This window comes from Corythoichthys intestinalis, chromosome 5 (genome assembly GCF_030265065.1).
Source record: "Corythoichthys intestinalis isolate RoL2023-P3 chromosome 5, ASM3026506v1, whole genome shotgun sequence".
Classification (NCBI taxonomy): domain Eukaryota; kingdom Metazoa; phylum Chordata; class Actinopteri; order Syngnathiformes; family Syngnathidae; genus Corythoichthys; species Corythoichthys intestinalis.
Genome location: NC_080399.1, coordinates 3120161 through 3144087, shown reverse-complemented (window position 1 = coordinate 3144087; position 23927 = coordinate 3120161). Strand labels below are relative to the sequence as shown.

General features: G+C 43.1%; 1 protein-coding gene across 9 annotated transcripts in view; it reads right to left on the bottom strand.

Annotated features, from left to right (window-relative positions):
• Positions 1-23927, bottom strand: part of shank3a (SH3 and multiple ankyrin repeat domains 3a) — a 333038-nt gene that overhangs the window by 141101 nt on the left and 168010 nt on the right. For all 9 annotated transcript variants that reach the window (XR_009063172.1, XM_057835980.1, XM_057835982.1 and 6 more), the window contains 6 exons: positions 22359-22526; positions 18252-18368; positions 10184-10261; positions 10045-10111; positions 7383-7618; positions 7154-7317 (listed from right to left, as the gene is read on the bottom strand). Coding sequence is in view for 8 of the 9 variants with exons in the window: in XM_057835980.1 (XP_057691963.1) it covers positions 7154-7317; positions 7383-7618; positions 10045-10111; positions 10184-10261; positions 18252-18368; positions 22359-22526 (830 nt within the window). In the remaining variant the exon portion in view is untranslated. The remainder of the gene's footprint in view (positions 1-7153; positions 7318-7382; positions 7619-10044; positions 10112-10183; positions 10262-18251; positions 18369-22358; positions 22527-23927) is intronic.

Genomic DNA, 23927 nt, shown 5'->3' with positions numbered 1-23927 from the left:
AAAATCCAAGCTTTCACACATATCGGTCATTGGGATTACAATCAAACCAGACCCTATGTTTACTATTCCTTGGACATTGGAAGAAGTCTTTAGGAAATTGAGTTGTATTTCATATCTGTGTTGTTATATTTCGTCGACCAACGATTTTTTCATGACGGTGGTGAGCTAAAAACATGGCTCGGGAGACAGTTTCACACAATTTTTTACAATTTTCATATTGTACGACTCGACTCGGATTTGAAGAAAGTAACGCAGACTTGGACTTGACTCGCTTGAGCTGGGAGCGTCCGAGACTCGACTCGATTTGTGAGACGATATCTTGTAGCTCGACTCGACTTGTGAAACAATGACCCGAGACTCGACAAGGTGACTCAAAAAAATTGGCTCGTAGATTGGTTCCCACCTGCCAGTGAGCCGCTTGGTCGCCCTGGCCGCTCTCGCCACGCCCTCACGGAACAACATGGCCTTGACACGACTCGTCTTTACAACCTCAGCTCGACTCGACACCTCGTGACTCGGCTCGGCATAACCCCGTGACTTGTCTTGGGTCAACATAACTTCGTGATTCAGCACAGCTCGACAAAACCTCGTGATTCGGCTCGGCTCGACATGACCTTGTGATTCGGCTCAGCTCGACATAACCTCGTGACTTGCCTCAGCATAATCTCGTGACTCGCCTCGACAAAACCTTGTGACTACCCTTGACATAACCTCGTGACTCCCGTTGACACACCTTGACATAACTCTGTGACTCGGCTCGACCCGACATAATCTAGTGACTCAGCTCAGCTTGACTCGACATAACCTTATGCCCCGACTCAACATAACATCGTGACTCCCCTCAACGTAACCTCGTGACTCGCCTCGACCTAACCTCGTGACTCGCCTCCACTCGACTTGAGCTAACCTCAGGACTCGCCTCCACTCGCCTCGACCTAACCTCGTGACTCGCCTAGACTCAACCTCTTGACTCACCTCTACTCGCCCCGACATAACCTTGTTACTCGCCTCCACTCGCCTCGAGCTAACCTCGTGACTTGCCTCCACTCGCCTTGAGCTAACCTCGTGACTTGCCTCCACTCACCTCGAGCTAACCTCGTGACTTGCCTCCACTCGCCTCGACCTAATCTCGTGACTCGCTTCAACGTAACCCTGTGACTCGCTTCGACGTAACCCTGTGACTCGCCTCGACGGAACCTCGTGACTCGCCTCGACGGAACCTCGTGACTCACCTCAACCTAACCTCGTGACTCGCCTCGACGTAACCCCGTGACTCGCCTCGACGTAACCCCGTGACTCGCCTTGATGCAACCCAGTGACTCGCCTCGACGCAACCCCGTGACTCACCTCGACGTAACCCCGTGACTCGACTTGACGTAACCCCGTGACTCGACTTGACGTAACCCCGTGACTCGACCTAACCCCGTGATTCAACTCAACGTAACCTCGTGACTCGCCTCGACGGAACCTCGTGACTTACCTCGGCATAACCTCATGACTTCCCTTGACCCAACCTCGTGACTCACCTCTACTCGCCCCGACATAACCTTGTGACTCGCCTCCACTCGACTCAAGCTAACCTCGTGACTTGCCTCCACTTGCTTCGACGTAACCCTGTGACTCGCCTCGACGCAACCCCGTGACTCGCCTCGACGGAACCTCGTGACTCGCCTCGACCTAACCTCGTGACTCGCCTCGACCTAACCCCGTGACTCGCCTCGACCTAACCCCGTGACTCGCCTCGACCCAACCCCGTGACTCGCCTCGACGCAACCCAGTGACTCGCCTCGACGCAACCCAGTGACTCGCCTCGACGCAACCCCGTGACTCGCCTCGACGCAACCCCGTGACTCGCCTCGACGTAACCCCGTGACTCGCCTCGACGTAACCCCGTGACTCGACGTAACCCCGTGACTCGCCTCGACGGAACCTCGTGACTCGCCTCGACGGAACCTCGTGACTCGCCTCGGCATAACCTCGTGACTTCCCTCGACCTAACCTCGTGACTCCCCTCGACCTAACCTCGTGACTCGCCTCGACCTAACCCCGTGACTCGCCTCGACCTAACCCCGTGACTCGCCTCGACGTAACCCCGTGACTCGCCTCGACGTAACCCCGTGACTCGCCTCGACCTAACCTCGTGACTCGCCTCGACCTAACCTCGTGACTCGCCTTGATCTAACCTTATGACTTGCCCTAACCTCGTGACTCCCCTCGACCTAGCAACGTGACTCGCCTTGACCTAATCTTGTGACTCCCCTCGAAGATACCTCATGACTCACTTTGACCTAAGCCTGTGACTCGCCCCGACCTAACCTCATGACTGGCTTCCACTCCACTTGAGCTAACCTCAGGACTCGTTTCGACCTAACCCTGGGACCCGCCTCGACATAACCTCGTGACTGGACTCGACATAACCTCGTGACTGGACTCGACACAACCTCGTGATTCGCCTCGACCCAACATAACCTCGTGACTCGCCTTCACTCGTTTCGAGCCAACCTCGTGACACGTCTCGACGTAACCCCGTGACTCGCCTCGACGATACCTCTTGACTCGCCTCGACTTAACCTCATGACTCCACCATCAGTGACACTGAAACATGATCATTCTTCTGTACTATGCTAATTTTGTCATTTGGCTTATTATTTTTATAAAATACTGATTCAAGATCAAATTTGCCGTAATGATATTTTGACAATATTTTCTCAAGCAAACCCCGATATAAAATACTGTATTAAATAATAATGAGGCGTAAGCATGTAGCAATTCCCTGCACCATTTCCCTCAAACTGCGCTGTATAAATGTTATTGTTTGAGTGAGGAATGAGTAAGTTTGCCGCAATTCCATTTCTATTTAGTGGACCATTAAACGCAGTCAATTACATTAGTATTATCATAAGTAAATACAACATAAGCCATGTGACATCAATGAAATAGAGCAGAATAAAACCACGCCATTTTGGTTGTTGCTTACGCTGGAGGAAAAGCAAATCAGTTACTAAATAATACACATTTATGATCGCTATTATGTTCGATTCACATTTCTCCTTAAGGGAAAATCACTTAGTCCAAATTGATTTGGACAGTCATCAATATGCAAAACTGATATTGATCAACACACTCATTCGTTTCTCTCACTGAAGATTTCATTTGGCCGATTCAAAGGCGGATAGCGCGCAGCAAGCTAGCTTCTCTCTCCGTCCCGTTCTACAAGCCACAACAGCTCGCTGACGGCTTTCCAATTACTGTGAGGGGTGGCGACTGAGCGGGGGGACAAACAGGGACGACTGCCGCATGTTAATGCTTGAACCCCGGCTCGGAGGAGACGAGGACGCAATAAGTGACACGGGCGGCCTTCGGAATGGAAACCCTTGAAGGATGCCGCTTTTTCAAGCTACTAAAATAGATTGAATCGAATTGAAATTTATCTCTAGTAGATATCCCACTTCAAATGGATTGGACGTCTACGGCCGTCAATGGCAGCAAATAAGTACATTTTGGGTTTTTTCAGGTCATTTCAGTCACTTCCTGTTGATTTTTGGGGCATTTTCACGGTCACTTCAAACAGATTGGACATCTACTTGTGTGATCAATTCACAGCAGACAAGCTTGTTTTTCTGTTTATTTCCAATTTATAGACTATCATAGAATGATTTCCTAACTCACGTATCGATAATTTTCGTATCGCCATATCGTAAGGTAATCGTCAGCCTTGTATTGCAAATCGTATCGTGAGATGCAAAGCCCTGCTGCAAATGTTTAGTATTTTCTGGCCGATCGTCAGATTTCTTAACGCAATACAATTGTTAAAGGGACTGTGATGTGTCGCTCTGATTGGTGGTGAATGAGTCGGCTTTTAGAATCATATCTTCACATGGGAATTTGTACTTCTACTAGTACACAGCGTGACTTTTCAAAGCAGCCAGGTGAGACAAACGCTGAATAACATCTTGCGCGAATGCCATCTCCTGACATTTTCACATTCAATTTCAGGTCACAGCCGCTCGCACCGGAGCGGCGATATCGACTCATTATCCGCGTGTTAACCTGTTGAGCGGTCTCGCCGATCCAATCATGCGCATTATCCTCCACGTGCGATAGGAGTCATTTATCCGTAATTGTTAAGTCAATTCTTAGCCGGCGTTCAGGGGCAAATGGCATAGGAGACTCTTCGGCCGTGCCTGCGGCATGCTTGACAAACATTAGTGTCCGAGGCGTACGCGTGTTGAAAGCGTGGGTCGTATTAACTCGTAATTAAGCCGTTAGCGAAAAGGTTTTCGCGGTACAATTATGGATGCATGATTTCATTTAGCGGCTTTAGCGTCATAGTGCTAATGCTATCTTGTCAGCTACTTTGTAATAATCCGGGCTCGGTTCACTCCTCGTCTGCGCTAGACAGCGCTAGACGTAGCGTTGCTAACCGTGCTAGCTTGACGTCCAATCAATGTGAAGTGGAGGGATGGCAGTGATTGTCATTCGCTGAAAACTCCGAGTTTTAATAGTGTTAAACTCAAAACTCATTTTAAATCATGGCAGAAACATGAGAGACCTTTTATCGCCCCTACCAACATGGCCTCAGGGCGGCCATGTTGGTAGGGGCGATGTTCAATGCATTGATGAACATGAATTCGCTATCAGTCTCCCATTTCAAATGGATAGCTTAAAATCATGGCAGAAACATGAAAAGACCTTTTATAGCCCCTACCAACATGGCCTCTGGGCAGCCATGTTGGTAGAGGTGATGCTCAATGCATTGATGAACATTCATTCGCTGGCAGTGTCTCAATTCAAATGGATTGCTCAAAATCATGGCAGAAACATGAAAAGACTTATCGCCACTACCAACATGGCCTCATGGCAGCCATGTTGGTAGGGGCGATGCTCGATGCACAGATGAACATTCATTTGCTGGCAGTCTCCCATTTCAAATGGATTGGACGTCTTCTAAGAAGTATGTCAGACTTTTTATCACCTCTACCAACATTGACTCAGGGCGGCCATGTTGGTAGGGGCGATGTTCAATGCACTGATGAACATTCATTTGCTGGCAGTCCCCCATTTCAAATGGATTGGACGTCAACTTTTTATCGCCCCTACCAATATGGCCTCAGCGCGGCTATGTTGGTACAGGCGATGTTCAATACATTGATTAACATTCATTCGCTGGCGGTCTCCCATTTCTAATGGATTAGACGAATCCTAAGAAACACGAAAGACTATCGCCCCTTCCAACATGGCCTCAGGGCAGCCATTTCAAATGGATTGGACGTCTACTAGTGCTAACTAATTTCAAACCTTGGCAAAAACATGAAAGACCTTTTATTGCCCCTACCAATATGGCCGCCCTGAGGCCATGTTGGTATGGGCGATGTTCAATGCATTGTTGAACATTCATTCACTGGCAGTCTCCCATTTCAAATGGATTGGACGTCTTCTAAGAAGCACGGAGACTTTTTATCGCCCCTACCAACATGACCTCAGGGCAGCCATGTTGGTAGAGGCGATGTTCAATGCATTGATGAACATTCATTCGCTGGCAGTCTCCCATTTCAAATGGATTGGACCTCTACTAAGAAATATGACTTTTTATCGCCAACATGGCCGCCCTGAGGCCATGTTGGTAGGGTTGATGTTCAAAACATTGATGAACATCCATTGGCTGGCAGTCTCCCATTTCTAATCGATTAGACGTATACTAAGAAACATGAAAGACTATCGCCCCAACCAACATGGCCTCATAGCAGCCATGTTGGTAGGGGTGATGTTCAATGCATGGATGAACATTCATTTTCTGGCAGTCTCCCATTTAAAATGGGTTGGACGTCTACTCGTGATAAATTCATTTTAAATCATGGTAGAAACATGAAAAGACCTTTTATCGCCCCTACCTCATGGCCTCAGGTCGGCCATGTTGGTAGGGGCGGCGTTCAATACATTGATGAACATTCATTCACTGGCAGTCTCCCACTTCAAATGGATTGGATGTCTACTTAGGAGCATAAAAGACTTTTTAATCGCCCCTACCAACGTGGCGTCATGGTGGTCATGTTGGTAGGGGCGATGTTCAATACATTTGATGAACATTTATTCGCTGGACGTCTAACACTTCAAATAGATTGGACGTCTATTAGTGATGAATTCATTTTTAATCATGGCCGAAAAGTGAAAAGACTTTTTATCGCCACTAGGGGCAATGTTAACAACGTCATTGCATAGATGCTAACTGTCGCACCAGCATTCCGTGGTCACTTCCTGTATATTCTCCATCATTTCTTATTGATTTTAGGGCATTTGCGGGTCACTTCCTGTTCATTGGGCACAATCTTTTAGATTTGGGGCATTTACGGGTCACTTCCTGTTGATTTGGGGTCACTTTGTAATTATTTTGGAGCGTTCATGTGTCACTTTCTATTCACTGGTAACTTCCTGTTGATTCTGGGGCATTTTGTAGTCACTTCCTATTGATTTTGGGTCACTTTCTGATGATTTGGGGCATTTCCGGGTCATTTCCTGTTCCATGGCAACTTCTTGTTGAATTTTGGATTATATGTGGGTCACTTTCTGTTAATTCCGGGTCACTTTCTAATGATTTTGGGCATTTCCGGGTCACTACATGTTGAATTATAGGCAGGTCACTTCCTGTTGATATGGGGTCACTTTCGACTAATTTTGGGACATTTCCAGGTCAATTTTTGCTGATTTCCTGTCACTTTCTAAATATTTGGGGCATTTGTGGATCTTTTTCTGTCGATTCTGGGTCATTTTCCAATGATTTTGGGGCATTTGACGATCAGTTCCTGTTGATCTGTAACCTTTTGTTGAATTTTAGGGCACTTTTGGGTCACTTTCTGATGATTTAGGGCATTTTCGGGTCACTTCTAGTTCATTGTTCACTTCTTGTAGAATTATGCAGGTCACCTGTAGCTGCTTTGGTTTCATTTCTGGGTCATTTGAGGAAAACTTTGAGTTTTAATTCTCACCTGCAAAAAAAATTTCTTTATTTTCTGCCATGTTTCCAGTTCAAATGGATTGGACATCTACTAGTGATAAACCAATGATAAAGGTATTTAGAACTCACAACAGGTGGAGGAAAAGAGCCACCAAAAGAGTTAGCGACAACCTTAGATTAGCTAACATTAGCATTACGGACCTGAGCCTTCCCCGATGTCCGTGAGGGTAGCCGTGGCTGTGGGAGCGTCGCGGTACCGGTCTGTCATCATCGTGCGAGTGGTGCAGGGAAGGCGATCGGGAATGAGAAGACCTGGAACTACCCGTGCTCTGGAGACTGCTGTCTGGAAAGTCGCCTTGTCGACTCTGGAAAACCCGACCGAGCGACGCGTATTCACGTCTCCGTCCTCTAAAATACGGCGTGTTCTCACCTCTCCGAAGCTTCCCCCCTGAAGCTGCCCGAAAGCGGGCAGACTCCTCAGTGACGGCACGGGCGAGTGGCCCTGCTGGCGACCGCGAGACTCGCGGGGCGTCTGCCGGTGAATGTGGACGGCGTCGTTGCCGTTGAGGTTGTTGTCGCTGGCCGAGCGCAGCAACGAGCGGGGGGACGGCGTGGGGCCCGTCGCCCGACGACGGTTGGTGTAGGAGGGCGTCTCCCGGAAAGGCACTGACGATAAACAAACGTATTTCAATTCACAGCAAAAAGATTAATTACACGTCGTACGGAGTGCAACGGGCTTCTATGCTAGCGCTAACGCACTGCTAGCAGTCAAGGGAGTTAATCACCTTTGATTGGTTTCAATGTTTGGGGCAAAATCCATTTTGCCACATACCAAGTAAAAATGCCATGTAACAAAATCCATTTTGCCACATACCAATTACCAAATCATAATGCCATATTCCAAGATCTATTTTGCCACATACCAAAAAAATGCCACGTACCAAGTAATAATGCCATGTAACAAAATCCATTTTGCCACATACCAAAAAATGACACATACCAAATCATAATGCCATATTCCAAAATATTTTGCCACATACCAAGTAAAAATGCCATGTAACAAAATCCATTTTGCCACATACAAAAAAAATGCTACTTACCAACATTCATTGAGCCATATACCAAGTAAAAATGCTATATATACAATCCATTTTGCTTCATACCCCCCCCCAAAAATGCCACATACAAAAAAAAAAAAAAAAAAAAAAGCCACTTACCAAAATCCATTTTGACACATACAAAAAAACGCCACATACCAAGTAAAAATGCCATGTAACAAAATTCATTTTGCCACATACCAAGTAAAAATGCCACATACCAAAAAAAAAAAGCCACATACCAAAATCCATTTTGCCACATACCAAAAAAATGCCACATACCAAAATCCATTTTGAAACATACAAAAAAAAAAGCCACATACAGAGTAAAAATGCCATGTAACAAAATTCATTTTGCCACATAGCAAAAAATGCCACATACCAAGTAAAAATGCCATGTAACAAAATCCATTTTGCCACATGCCAAAAAATGCCACACACCAAATCATAATGCCATATACCAAAATCCATTTTGCCACATACAAAAAAAGCCAAAAATCAAAATCCATTTTGCCACATACCAAAAAAATTTCACATACCAAGTAAAAATGCCATGTAGCAAAATCCATTTTGCCACATACCAAGTAAAAATGCCACATACCAAAATCCATTTTGCCACATACCAAAAAAATCCCAAAAAATGCCACATAAATAAATTCATTCAGCCACATATCCTCAAAACTGCCATATACAAAGTCAAAATGCCATATACCAAAATCCCTTTTGCTACATCCCAAAAAATGCCACACACAAAGTAAAACTGTCATGTAACAAAATCCATTTTGCTACATACTAAAAAATGCCACACACCAAATCATAATGCCATATACCAAAATCCATTTTGCCACATACAAAAAAAGCCACATATCAAAATCCATTTTGCCACATACCAAGTAAAAATTCCATGTAACAAAATCCATTTTGCCACATACCAAGTAAAAATGCCATGTAACAAAATCCATTCTGCCACATACCAAGTAAAAATGCCATGTAACAAAATCCATTCTGCCACATACCAAGTAAAAATGCCATGTAACAAAATCCATTTTGCCACATACCAAAAGTTCCATGTAACAAAATCCATTTTGCCACATACCAAAAGTTCCATGTAACAAAATCCATTTTGCCACATACCAAAAAAATGCCACACACCAAATCATTATGCCATATACCAAAATCCCTTTTGCCACATCCCAAAAATACCACATGACAAAATTCATTTAGCCACATATACCAAAATCCATTTTGCCACATACCAAGTAAAAATGCCATGTAACAAAATCCATTTTGCCACATAAAAAAAAGCCACATATCAAAATCCATTTTGCCACATACCAAAAAAATGCCACACACCAAATCATTATGCCATATACCAAAATCCCTTTTGCCACATGCCAAAAAAGGCCACATAACAAAATTCATTTAGCCACATACCCCCAAAACTGCCATATACCAAGTCAAAATGCCATATACCAAAATCCATTTTGCTTAATTGCAAAAAAATGCCATATACCAAAATCCATTTTGCCACATACCAAAAAAAATGCCACACATATTTCCATTTTGCCACATACAAAACAAAAATGCCACATGCCAAAAGCCACTTTGCCATATACCAAAAACCACTTTTTGTTCTCGGCCCTACTGAAAATAAGACGTGTAATGTGACAGCGATGGACAAAACAGCACACAATCTGAAAGGATAACATGGCAGAGAGGACACGACAGGACAAATTTTTACGCATGGCACACACTCACAGAAGTCTATAGGATATTATTGCAGTTCACAATAGGACTCTGATGTTACCTGTTAAATGGGTTTTCCAGAAAAAACATATATTCACAGTACAGGTATGTTGATTTTATAGTTGTACAGTATGGACTGTACACTAGATGGCAGAGTTTTCCTGCTTTAATCTGGTTCTCCACGTTTCATTCATGCACCCAACCGGACATTTCCAAAGCAAAACCTAAACCAAAAAATGAATAACTCACCAACATCTGATGCTTTGTGGACCTTTATGATTTCAGCAAGATCAAAGTTCCCTGCTATAATAGCAACCTAGCACAACAGAAAATGATCAAAACATGTTTGTTTACGCAAGTATACTTGAAAAGGAGTAATGTCTCGCACCTGAAAGGCAGTCTGGCTGTTGTAGTTCTTAATCTCCTTGTTGGCTCCCCGAAACAGAAGAACCCGAGCACAGCTGTCCTAAATGACGAGACAGACATTCACGTCATTGGAGAGGCCGCCACGACGAGGCGTTCAAGTGAACGGGTGCCATTTCCCTCCGATTTTAATTAGGTTGCCTGTTAGACAGGTGCGCTGGCGGTCACAGGATAGGCTGTATTTGCAGACTTTTAAATGTCACCTTGTACAAATGGCACACCTGTTTTTATCTTATTTAAACTCATTGGCCGTTGTTGACGACACTAGGCGTCCAATTCATTTTGAGTGGTCTATTGCCTCACAAATTAATTTTGGGTCACGTTTGTTAATTTTAGGGAGTTTATGGGTCACGTCCTTTTGATTTTGGGTCAATTTCTATTGGTTTTGGTGCACTTACATGTCTTTTTCAGGTCCGTTTAGGTCATTTCTTTTTGATTCGGGGACACGTTCTGTTGTTATCAAGTCACTTCCTGTTGATTTGGGGACATTTAGGGGTCACTTCCTATTGATATCTGGTCACTTCCTGTCGATCTGCTGACATTTCAGGGACACTTCCTGTTGATATCAGGTGACTTCCTGTTGATTTAGGGATATTTCGGGGGACACAACCTGTTGATACCAGGTCACTTTCTGTTGATTTGAGGACATTTCGGGGACACGCAATTGTTTAGGGGACATTTCGGGGACACATCCTGTTGATTTGGGACATTTCAGGGACACTTCCTGTTCATATTGGGTCACTCCCTGTTGATTTGGGGACATTTCAGGGACACTTCCTGTTGATATCAGTTCACTTCCAGTTGGTTTGGGGACATTCCGGGGACTTTTCCTGTACATTTGAAGACATTTCGGGGTGATATCAGGTCACTTCCTATTGATTTGGGGACATTTCAGAGAAACTTCCTGTTGATATCGGGTCACTTCCTGTTGATTTGGGGACATTTCTGGGTAACCTCCTGTTGATCTAGAGACATTTCGGGGACGCGACCTGTTGACACCAGGTCACATCCTGTTGATTTGGGGACATTTCGGGGACATTTCATGTTTATATCGGGTCACTTCCTTTAGATTTGTGGATGTTTAGAGTCACTTCCTGTTGATATCGGGTCTCTTCCTTTTGATCTGTGGACATTTCGGGGACACTTCCTGTTGACACTGGGGGACTCCCTTTTGATTTGAGGACATTTCGGGGACACGTTCTATTGATATCAGGTCACTTCCCGGTGTTTTGGGGACATTTGGGGTACACGTCGTTTTTATATCAGCTAACTTCCTATTGTTTTGGGGACATTTCGGGGACACTTCCTGTTGACATTGGGGGACTCCCTTTTGATTTGAGGACATTTCGGGGACACGTCCTATTGATATTAGGTCACTTCCCGGTGTTTTGGGGACATTTGGGTACACGTCCTTTTTATATCAGGTAACTTCTTATTGTTTTGGGGACATTTCAGGGACACTTCCTGTTGATTTGAGGACATTTCGGGGACATGTCCTATTGATATCAGGTCACTTCCTATTGTTTTGGGGATATTTAAGGGACAATTACAGTTGATATCGGGTCACTTCCTGCTGATTTGGGGACATTTTGGGGTCACTTCCTGTTGATATTTAGTCACATCATTTTGATTTGGGGACATTTCAGGGTCACTTCCTGTTGATGTCAGGTCACTTCCTGTTGATCTGTGGACATTTTGTGGACACTTTCTAATGATATCAGTTCACTTTCTGTTGGTTTGGGGACATTTCAGGGACACTTGTATAATTGATGACATTTTGGGGACATGTCCTGTTGATATCAGGTCACTTCCTTTTAATTTGGGGACATTTCGGGGACACGACCTATTGATATCCAGTCACTTCCTGTTTTTTGGGGGATACTTCAGGGACAATTAGTGTTGATATCGGGTCACTTTCTGCTGATTTGGGGACATTTTGGGGTCACTTCCTGTTGATATTTAGTCACATCGTGTTGATTTGGGAATATTTCAGGGTCACTTCCTGTTGCTGTCAGGTCACTTCCTGTTGATCTGTGGACATTTTGCGGACACTTTCTAATGATATAAGTTCACTTTCTGTTGGTTTGGGGACATTTCAGGGACACCTGTATAATTGATGACATTTTGGGGACATGTCCTGTTGATATCAGGTCACTTCCTATTAATTTGGGGACATTTCAGCCAGAGACACTTCCTGTTGATATCGGGTCACTTCCTGCTGATTTGGGGACATTTCAGGGTCACTTCCTGTTGATGTCAGGTCACTTCCTGTTGATCTGTGGATATTTAGCGGACACTTTCTAATGATATCAGTTCACTTTCTGTTGGGGACATTTTAGGGACACTTGTATAATCGATGATATTTTGGGGACAATTCCTGTTGATATCGGGTCACTTCCTGCTGATTTCGGGACATTTCAGGGTCACTTCCTGTTGATATTTAGTCACATCGTGTTGATTTGGGAACATTTCAGGGTCACTTCCTGTTGCTGTCAGGTCACTTCCTGTTGATCTGTGGACATTTTGCGGACACTTTCTAATGATATAAGTTCACTTTCTGCTGGTTTGGGGACATTTCAGGGACACTTCCTGTATCACTGAGGACATTTCAGGGACATGTCCTGTTGATATCAGGTCACTTCCTGTTGATTTGGGGACATTTCGGGGACACTACCTGTTGATATCGGGTCACTTTCTGCTGATTTGGGGACATTTTGGGGTCACTTCCTGTTGATATTTAGTCACATCGTGTTGATTTCGGGATATTTCAGGGACACTTCCTGTTGATATCGGGTCACTTCCTGCTGATTTGGGGCCTTTTTGGGGACATGACCTGTTGATATCAGGTCACATCCTGTTTATTTGGGGACATTTCAGGGTCACTTCCTGTTGATGTCAGGTCACTTCCTGTTAATCTGTGGACATTTTGCGGACTCTTTATAATGATATCAGTTAACTTTCTGTTGGTTTGGGGACATTTCAGGGACACTTCCTGTATGATTGAGGAAATTTTGGGGACGTGTCCTGTTGATATCAGGTCAGTTCCTGTTGATTTAGGGCATTTCGGGGACACGACCTGTTGATATCAGGTGACTTCCTGTTAATTAGGGGACATTTCGGGGACATGTCCTGTTAATATCAGGTCACTTTCTGATGATTTGGGGACATTTCGGGGACACTTCCTGTATAATTGAGGACATTTCGGGGACACGACCTGTTGATATCAGGTCACTTGCTGTTAATTTGGGGACATTTCGGGGACATGTCCTGTTGATATCAGGACACTTTCTGTTGATTTGGGGATATTTCAGGGACACTTCGTGTTTATATCAGGTCACTTCCTGTTGAAGTCCTAATGATGTTTCAGTGCCAATGACGGCACTACAGGCTCCAAAATATGACAAATATGTATATAAATAAAAACAATGGAATAACACAGTTTTAAAAAATAAAGTTCAATTTTAAAACAGGCATGAAAATGGGTCAGGGGTTAAAAAGGTGAGAAGGGTGTGGAGGAAATATATTCCAGCACACTGTATTGTATACCCCAACAAAATATTGAGCTCTGTTGACCCACACTGTGTTTCAGCAGGGCCGTGCAGAGACCGGTGGAGGGGCGGGTGCTCGTAGATCAAAAGGGGCACATGAACAAGTACTTAATACACCTTAAAACAACATAACTTCAATTTTAACCAGCTTTAGATAATAATTGGCTGCGACTGTGACATACTTTAATTGGGAGGGGGCAACAGTGAATAGAAATCAAAACTGTCATCAACACTTTCTGGCTGTGACTCAGTCAGTCTGCCTCTTTTCTTCCTTCAACCTCTGCATCAAAACTTCCTTCCTCAACTTGTTCATCTGAGAACAAACCACATCAGATGGTCACTGAGCCACCAACAGCACAGTTTTCTTAAAACTATTATTTCATTACTACCCATACTTAACAACTCTAGCACCTAATGATTAATAAAGTAATGACCAGTGTTGTTAATAACGGCGTTACTAACGGCGTTATTTTTTTCAGTAATGAGTAATCTAATTAATTACTTTTCTCATCTTGGCAACGCCGTTACCGTTACTGAGGCGGGAAAGGCGTGCGTTACTATGCGTTACTAAGTTGGTTGAATAAAAAAAAGTCTGAGAGAAACGGACTCACGGGGACGAGAGCAGAGCAGGAGTGGGGAAGACGCCGTTGCAACCGCGATGCTAGATGGCTCCAATAATACCTGACTGCAGCCATAGCCGACAAACTACGCCCACATGACACAGTAGATATCATGTTATAGATCTAGATGCATATGACAGACACTGCTGCATTGCCAACATGTTTTAAGGACTACATGCGTTTGTAAACAGCCGCCATCTTAAAGCAGTAGACCTCTCAGGAAGGCCCTGATGTAGAGATCCTTCCTAGCGAACCTAAGTCATTTTTTTAAAATCTAAAATGCTCCTAAATCGGCAAAATCTTAACTTAAATCTATCTTTAAATGATGAAACAATTTTAAAACTTACACATGTTTAAAGTAGACAGAAGGGAACTAATGCAATAACGGGAGAAATTTTAACAACTTTAACGATTGATTCACAACTTTAAATGACTTCCACACATAGCAAAGGTCACTAGCTAGTTATCGCAATACCCTTGTGTCTAGTTAAGTGGAGGGTAAAGAATTGGGCTTGGGCCAATTGTCCCCCAAGCCCTTTAAGCTTCACATTGTGTGACCTGTTTTTTTTTTTTTTTTGGGAGAAAAAAAAAAAAAATCACTAGTTACTTTGCCAAGTAACTAATTACTCTTACATTCAGGTAACTGAGTTACTAAAGCAATTACTTTTTGTGAGAAGTAATTTGTTACTGTAATTAATTACTTTTTTAAAGTAAAATTAACAACACTGCATGGCACTAAATGCGTTAGTAGACAGCCGCCATCTTAAAGCAGTAGACTTTTTAGGACGGCTCTGTTGTAGAGAACCTTCCTAGCGAATCTAAGTAACTTTTTATCTAAAATACTTCTAAATCGGCAAAATCTTGACTTGAATCTATCTTTAAATGATGAAACAGTTTTAAAACTTTCATATGTCGAAAGTAGAGAGAAGGGAACAAATGCAATAATGGGAGCAATTTTAACAACTTTTAACAGTTGATTCAGGGTAAAGGGTAAATTAGGGTAAAGAATTGGGCTCGGGCCAATTGTACCAAAAACCTTCACAAAAAACTTCACATAGTGTGGCCAATGGTTTTTTTTTTTTGTGTTTTTTTTTTTTAGGGAAAAAAAAAAGTAATTATCACCAATTACTTTGCCAAGTAACTAATTACTCTTACATTCAAGTAATTGAGTTAGTAACGCAATTACTTTTTGGGAGAAGTAATTTGTAACTATAATTAATTACTTTTTTTCAGTAAGATTAACAACACTGGTAATGACATAAAAATCTTATAGAAAAATAACATTGTAATTGTGTTTATAATTGGATTTAATACCCGACTATCCTTGCAAACTTGTTCTTACCAGGTCTGCTATTCACCCAGCTGATGAGGTATCCACTGCCTTTAGCAGCCTCATCTAACTCCTTCTTTTTATCCCTCAATCTCCCTTCCCTACGACGCATGTCTATGTAATGAAATATAAATATTTAAAAAAACAAACAGACTCCCCGGTGGCTTTTAGTTTTAAAGCTTTCTTAATTTCTTTCTCACTCAATAACGATGGAGTTAGATTTGTGTTTTTATTATTCAATCAAAAAACAAAGTTACTTCTATCAAAAACAAAGTTGCTTCAATCAAAATACAGTATATACTTTTAATCCCAAAAAGTAGCTTCAATAAAAAAAAAGTTTTTGATTGCAATAATAAATTTGAGACAAAAAAAGCATTTGAAAACTATTTTTCTTGATTGAAACAAATTTTTCCATTTAAGTAATGTTTTGCGTTTGGGCCACATTTTGGCTAGGACATTTGTGTCTTTATTATTCAATCAAATAAGTTGCTTCAAACAAAAAAATATATAGAAAAAGAAAAACTTTGCACATGTGCCAATCACCGTTTACCAAAGCCTGAGAGGGTTTGAGTAGACTCACGATTAAGCTTTTAATAAAGCCAAGCATTTTCTAACTACTTTATTCTTGTTTAAAAATAATTCGGTGGGGCAGTAGCATGTTTCAAACTTATCATAATTCTTACATTTTGAAGTGCTTGAAAACCATTTATAAATGATACTTTGGTGAAAAAAGTGAAAAAACATGTCTTATATATATATGTATCTTTTTTCCAATGTAAAATCTGAATAAATGCATTGAACACGCACAAAAAAATGGGGGGGGGGGGGCGCTACTTCGCGGTTTTCACTTATTGCGGCGGGTTCTGGTCCCCATTAACCGCGAAAAACGAGGGGTCCCTGTATTTCTGAAAAGCTTTAAGAAGCAGGACTCATTCCCACCACTCGTCGGGCCGCTGTTGTGCCGACACCGGCCGTCAGCTCAAATCCAAGCCGAAAATAACGCGTCTCCGGCGGACGACGGGAGCGATGTGAGGCGCCCCCTCCATCCGAGAGAATGCCGCTTAATTTGACTCAACAGTGTGTTTGTTCGTTTATATTACCGCTAAATACACAAGCTTGACGCCAATTTAACGGGAGCTGTTTTTTTTCATGGAAGATTTGGCTAGCTCTGGCAGTGTTCAACGCAAGCTGCAACGAATGGCAGTAACTTTTTTATATCGCAAAACGTGAAAACGATTGAAACCATTACTCACCAAATTCAATCTGCTGGCAAATACAGGCAAGTGTGTATGCTGCGCTCTGGTCTGCCCCGATGTGGATAAGGCCTGCTTTTTAGCTTTGCAATGCAACCGAAGGCTCTCCGAGCACTCCATGTACACGCGTAAGGAGTGCGCGCGTTTGGAATAGTGGAACGCAGCTTGGGCCGATGATTGGTTCTCGTCAGCGAAGCATCTAGAAGGATTTGCTGACTGTGTTCTTAAGTGCTCAGTTTACGTACTAAGTTAATCACATGATGATAATAATAATAATTAAATAAAACCTCCCGACCCCCCCCCTCCTCCCAAAAAGAATTTCTCCTCGGATCTACGCAATTCACGTAGGTCGCCCGTTTTGACTTCAAAACGGCGAATTTCGCCGAAAGGTGAGAGATTTTCATGCCTGTTAAAAATATTAAAACAATATCAATATATCAACCAAAAATAGTAAACGTCCACTGATGGTCGCTTTGCTTTGGCAGGTTACTTCCTGTTGATATCTGATCACTTCTTGTTGATTTTAGGGCGTTTTGGGGTCACTTCCTGTCATTGGAATTGAGCTGCTTTGAGTCTAGTCATCACTTGAAATTAATATCTCAATTTTTGCCTCGGCCGCTATTGTCTTACAGATATTGATATATTAATTTGGCGTCAATCGCAGCACCTCCACCGAGGCTGACGGAGCCTACCAACTCTCTCAATAACAAAAGATGTCCCAACAACTAGCGCAAACGTAGCACAAACAACTAGCACCCCCTCAGCTCCATTTTGAGGTAAATGGGGGCTTCGAGTCACATCATCACTCGAGATTAATATCTCAAATAAATGATAAATTTAGGAGTTTAAAAAAAAACTCATAATTTGTGCATGTTAGGCTAACACCACATTAATTTAATTAAAAATGGTAATGACATAACATTGAAAAACATGCTTGTTTTTCTTTCAAACACACTGCCATGTACTTAGTGTAGTTGTACACAAAACCCTGAGGCAAAGTAAAATCCACTCGTACATTGACGTACGTACGGAAAGCCCCACATGCGAGGAGACTGGCGCTTTGGGTCGATATGTCATTTTACAGCGAGCACGGAACGATCGGGACAAGCTTTAGTTCGCTAGCGAGCGCGGGAGCGCTAAACTCATCGAGCCGCTGCAAGTCCCGTGGGTTCTAAACTTGTAATGTTTCAAAACAATGATACAAAATGACTAAATAAAACAGTAAATACATAAAATGTGTTGTCTGGGTGTGAGCTGTGGTCAACATAAGGGTAGTAAGTACCTGGTTGTAGAGAGCACACACATGAAGGGCCGTGTTCCCCGAAGCGTTCTGGGCGCTCATGTCCGCTCCGTAGAACAGAAGATGTTCCAGGTGCTGAACGTGACCGTAACGGCATGACTGCAAGTGCAGGAATGAGAAAATTAGATGTCAAATCTAACTTGAACTGGGAGAGAAAGAAAGGCATTGATAATTTGGCCAAAACATTAACTTTTCGGATCACTTTCTGTTGATATCAGGTCACTTCCTGTTGATATTTTGACCAACATGGCCGTCAATGGCATGGACGTTCATTTGGTGTCAATGGTGTGGACGTACATAGCCGTCAATGGCATAGAAATGCATGGCTGTCAATGGCATGGACTTACTTAGCCGCCAGTTGAATGTCAATAGGCTGTAATGGTAGTTTTTTGGTCAAAAATCACAACCACCCATGTTTTCTGCCATTGAAAATGAAGGGTAAATTTTGGCCATTAGAAATAAATGGAAGGACGTACATTGCAGTCAATGACATCCAATTAGAAATGAATGGGATATTTGTACATGTTGATATTTTGACATACATGGCTGCCAATGGCATCGACTTACAGGACATATGTGTCAATAGAATCAAAGTACACTGGCATCAATAGAATCGACATACATGGCTTTCAATGGCATGGACGTACATGGCTGTCAATGGCACAGCCATACATTGGTGTCAATGGAATGGACATACATGGCTGTCAATGGAATCCAAGTACATTGGCATTAATAGAATCGACATACATGCCCGCCAATGGCATAGACATACATGGCTGTCAATGGCAATGACGTACATGGCTGTCAATGGGATGGACATACATGGTTATCAATGGCATGGACGTGCATGGCTGTCAATGACATGGACATACATGTCTGTCAATTGCATAGACATACATGGCTGTCAATGGCATGGACGTACATGGCTGTCAATGGCATGGACGTACATGGCAGTCAATGGCATGGACGTACATGGCAGTCAAAGGGCATGGACGCACATGGCGGTCAATGGCAAGGACGTACATGACTGTCAATGGCAATAACATACATGGCTGTCAATTGCATGGGCATACATAGCTGTCAATGGCATGGACGTATATTGGTGTCAATGGCATGGACGCACATGGCCGTCAATGGCAAGGACGTACGTGGCTGTCTATGGCATGGACACACATGGCCGTCAATGGCATGGACGTATATGGCGGTCAATGGCATGGACGCACATGGCGGTCAATGGCATGGACATAAATAGCTGTCAATGGCATGGACGTATATTGGTGTCAATGGCATGGACGCACATGGCCGTCAATGGCAAGGACGTACGTGGCTGTCAATGGCATGGACATACATGGCTGTCAATGGCATGGACGTACATGGCAGTCAAAGGGCATGGACGCATATGGCGGTCAATGGCAAGGACGTACATGGCTGTCAATAGCATGGAGATACATGGCTGCCAATTGCAGGAACATACATGGCTGTCAATGGCATGGACATAAATAGCTGGCAATAGCATGGACGTATATTGGTGTCAATGGCATGGACGCACATGGCCTTCAATGGCAAGGACGCACATGGCCTTCAATGGCAAGGACGTACGTGGCTGTCAATGGCATGGACGCACATGGCCGTCAATGGCATGGACGTACATGACGGTCAATGGCAAGGACGTACATGGCTGTCAATGGAATGGAGATACATGGCTGCCAATTGCAGGAACATACATGGCTGTCAATGGCATGGACGTATATTGGTTTCAATGGCATGGACGTACATGGCTGTCAATGGAATCCAAGTACATTAGCATCAATAGAATCGACATACTAGTACATGGCCATCAATGGCATGGACGTACATGGCTGTCAATGGCATGGATGTACATTGCCAATAACGGCATGGTCATAAGTGGCCGTCAATGGAATCCAAGTATATTGGCATCAATAGAATAGACACGCATGGCCATCAATGGCATGGGCGTACATTGGTCTCAATGGCATGGACATGAATGGTTGTCAAAGAAATCCAAGTACATTGGCATCAATAGAATCGACATATATGCGTGTCAATGGCATGAATGTTTATTGGTGTCAATGGCATGGACGTACTTTGCCAGCAATGGCATGGTCATACGTGGCTGTCTATGGCAAGGACGTAAATTGGTGTTAATGGCATTGACCTGCATGGCCGTCAATGGACATTGCCACTAATGGCATCCGTGACTGTCTATGGCATGGGTGTACATGGCTGCTTTGAAATGGGCGTACACGGCCGTCAATGGTATGGATGTACATGGTCGTCAATGGCAAGGACGTAAATTGGTGTTAATTGTATGGACATACATGGCCGTCAATGGCATGGTTGTACATGCCATGACTTACATGGCTGTAAATGGAGTCCAAGTACATTGGCATAAATGGAGTCGACATACATGCCTGTCAATTAAGCCTGAACGATATATCGTTTAAACATCGCCATCACGATGTGCGCATGCGCGATAGTCCCATCGCAAGGACATGCGATAGTTTTTTTTTTTTCTTTTTTCAATCTATTCGGTCTCACAGCCTCTCTCACCCTCTCTCCCAGCTCTCAGTCACTGCGGCACTTGCTTATTAAAGTTAACGATGGCTTTGATCTGGCCAAAGAAGCCGGGCAGCAATCTGTCAATCATCGTTTAACTTGTGAAACAGTTTCTGCAAGGAAGCGCGGACTGGAATGCATGAGTGTGTGTCTGTAGGGGGAGAATGTGGAGACGTTCGAGACATATAAAATAAACGCCAGAAGTGATTATGAGGAGTTTGTAATTTCTACATGTCACTCCAAGAGTCACAGCCATGTTAGGTAAACAGAAGCATTTAATAAAGCCAAACATTTTTCTACTACAGTACTTTATTCTTGTTTAAAACTGATTCAGTGGGACAGTTATGTTTAAAACTGATCATAATTATTACATTTGAAGTGCTTAAAAAGCATTTATTAATATATATATATATATATATATATATATACATACATACATACATACAGTGGGGAGAACAAGTATTTGATACACTGCCAATGGGTTTTCCCATATATATGTATGTATGTATACATTTGATAAAATCATACTTTGGGGGAAAAAAGTGAGAAAAAACATGTCTTATATTAATCTCTTTCCAGTGCTAGATCTGAATAAATACATTGAGCACACACACACACACACACACACACACACACACACACACACCCAAAAAAAAATTTTTTTTTTAATTGTGGGGGGCCGGGGGGGGGGGGGGGGGGGGTTCTTCACGGTTTTTCACTTATCGTGGCGGGTTCTGGTCCCTATTAACCGCGAAAAACGATGGAATACTGCTGTACACTGTGGTCATGATGAGTCATCCAAAGTCTTTCCAAACAGCTATTCAAGTCATCTAGTAAAAATTTATTTATTTATTTTTTTAATATCGCAATATAATATCGCAATATATCGCAAACCCCCGAAAAATCACAGCAATAGTTTTTTCCAATATCGTTCAGGCCTGCTGTCAACGGCATGGAGATGAACTGCCATCAATGGCATTGTTTATATGTCCGTCAATGCCATGGCCGTATATGGTCGCCAATGGTATGGACTTATATTGGTGTCAATGGCATGGACCTACATTGCCGCTGTAGAAATATATTTCCATTTATTCACAATAATCATACGTAAAAGATGCCACTTTGCTTTTCTTCCATATTCACTCACGCCCTTTGTCCTCTTACCAGTGTATGTAATCTGGTCAGGGCTGGGGGTTGCACATTCCAAGCAATTCTAGAGAGGAAGTTAACCCTTCTCCCAAATTAGAAGTAAGAAAAATGGTAGGAGCTGAGAGGCGGAACACACACACTCTGTGTCCCGGTACCAGATCGTCATGTCTTTTAGTGTAATTTCTTTGTTCTTTTTTATTCCTGAATTCTGTGTCATCATGTCCTGTTTGTCATAAGAATAAAACAACCTGTAACAAGGAATAATCGACTCTTTTTCTTCACCGCCAATGGTTCCCACTATTAGTTTTCCACTAGAAATTCAGCAAACGGTAGAATTGGTTAGCATATTAGCGCGTACGCCACCTGGTGTATCTCCTGCCAGCCGTTCTCGTCCACGCACCCGACCTGCGCGTGGTCGTGCAGCAGCAACTCGCAGCAGTAAGGGTCACCCCCCACCATAGAGCTGTGGTAGAGGGGAGTCAACCCCCGGCTGTCCTTGTAGTCGGGCGATGCGCCCAAGTCTAACAGCGTCTGTAAGCAAAAAAAAAAAAAAAAAAGTCAAAAAACGCACACCCGATAAATTCAATCTCCCTTTCAATGTTGTCATCCATTAAAACGACACAATGGAAGCCGCGGGGACAAAAGCGTGTTCATGTTTGCCTCAAAAGAAGCGAGTAAACGGGGTATTGAAGAAGGAAAAAAGTTGTGGAAATCAATGACGTGAGTCACGTAAACGATCCGAGTCAGAGTAGACAGACTGTACGAGAGCAGTCGGTAAATGTCAAAGCGTTCGGGGATGACACGCGTAAAATTGCTCGAGCGCACTCCCGCCGAGGAAACTGGTCGACGGCGAGACAAATTGAACATTGTTGTGAAGAAATGAATGAAAAGTTTACAGTTAGAGTTCAAGGCCGGCTATATTAGGAAACACAATTTAAAAAATAGATTTTTTCATTTTTTTCTTGAAAAAAAAGGAAAATGGTAAATACAATGGGGCAAATACAGTGCCTTGCAAAAGTATTCGGCCCCCTTGAACCTTGCAACCTTTCGCCACATTTCAGGCTTCAAACATAAAGATATAAAATTTTAATTTTTTTGTCAAGAATCAACAACAAGTGGGACACAATCGTGAAGTGGAACAAAATTTCTTGGATAATTTAAACTTTTTTAACAAATAAAAAACTGAAAAGTGGGGCGTGCAATATTATTCGGCCCCCTTGCGTTAATACTTTGTAGCGCCACCTTTTGCTCCAATTACAGCTGCAAGTCGATTGGGGTATGTTTCTATCAGTTTTGCACATCGAGAAACTGACATTCTTCCTTGCAAAACAGCTCGAGCTCAGTGAGGTTGGATGGAGAGTGTTTGTGAACAGCAGTCTTCAGCTCTTTCCACAGATTCTCCATTGGATTCAGGTCTGGACTTTGACTTGGCCATTCTAACACCTGGATACGTTTATTTTTGAACCATTCCATTGTAGATTTGGCTTTATGTTTTGGATCATTGTCCTGTTGGAAGATAAATCTCCGTCCCAGTCTCAGGTCTTGTGCAGATACCAACAGGTTTTCTTCCAGAATGTTCCTGTATTTGGCAGCATCCATCTTCCCGTCAATTTTAACCATCTTCCCTGTCCCTGCTGAAGAAAAGCAGGCCCAAACCATGATGCTGCCACCACCATGTTTGACAGTGGGGATGGTGTGTTAAGGGTGATGAGCTGTGTTGCTTTTACACCAAACATATCGTTTTGCATTGTGGCCAAAAAGTTCAATTTTGGTTTCATCTGACCAGAGCACCTTCTTCCACATGTTTTTTGTGTCTCCCAGGTGGCTTGTGGCAAACTTTAAACCAGACTTTTTATGGATATCTTTGAGAAATGGCTTTCTTCTTGCCACTCTTCCATAAAGGCCAGATTTGTGCAGTGTACGACTGATTGT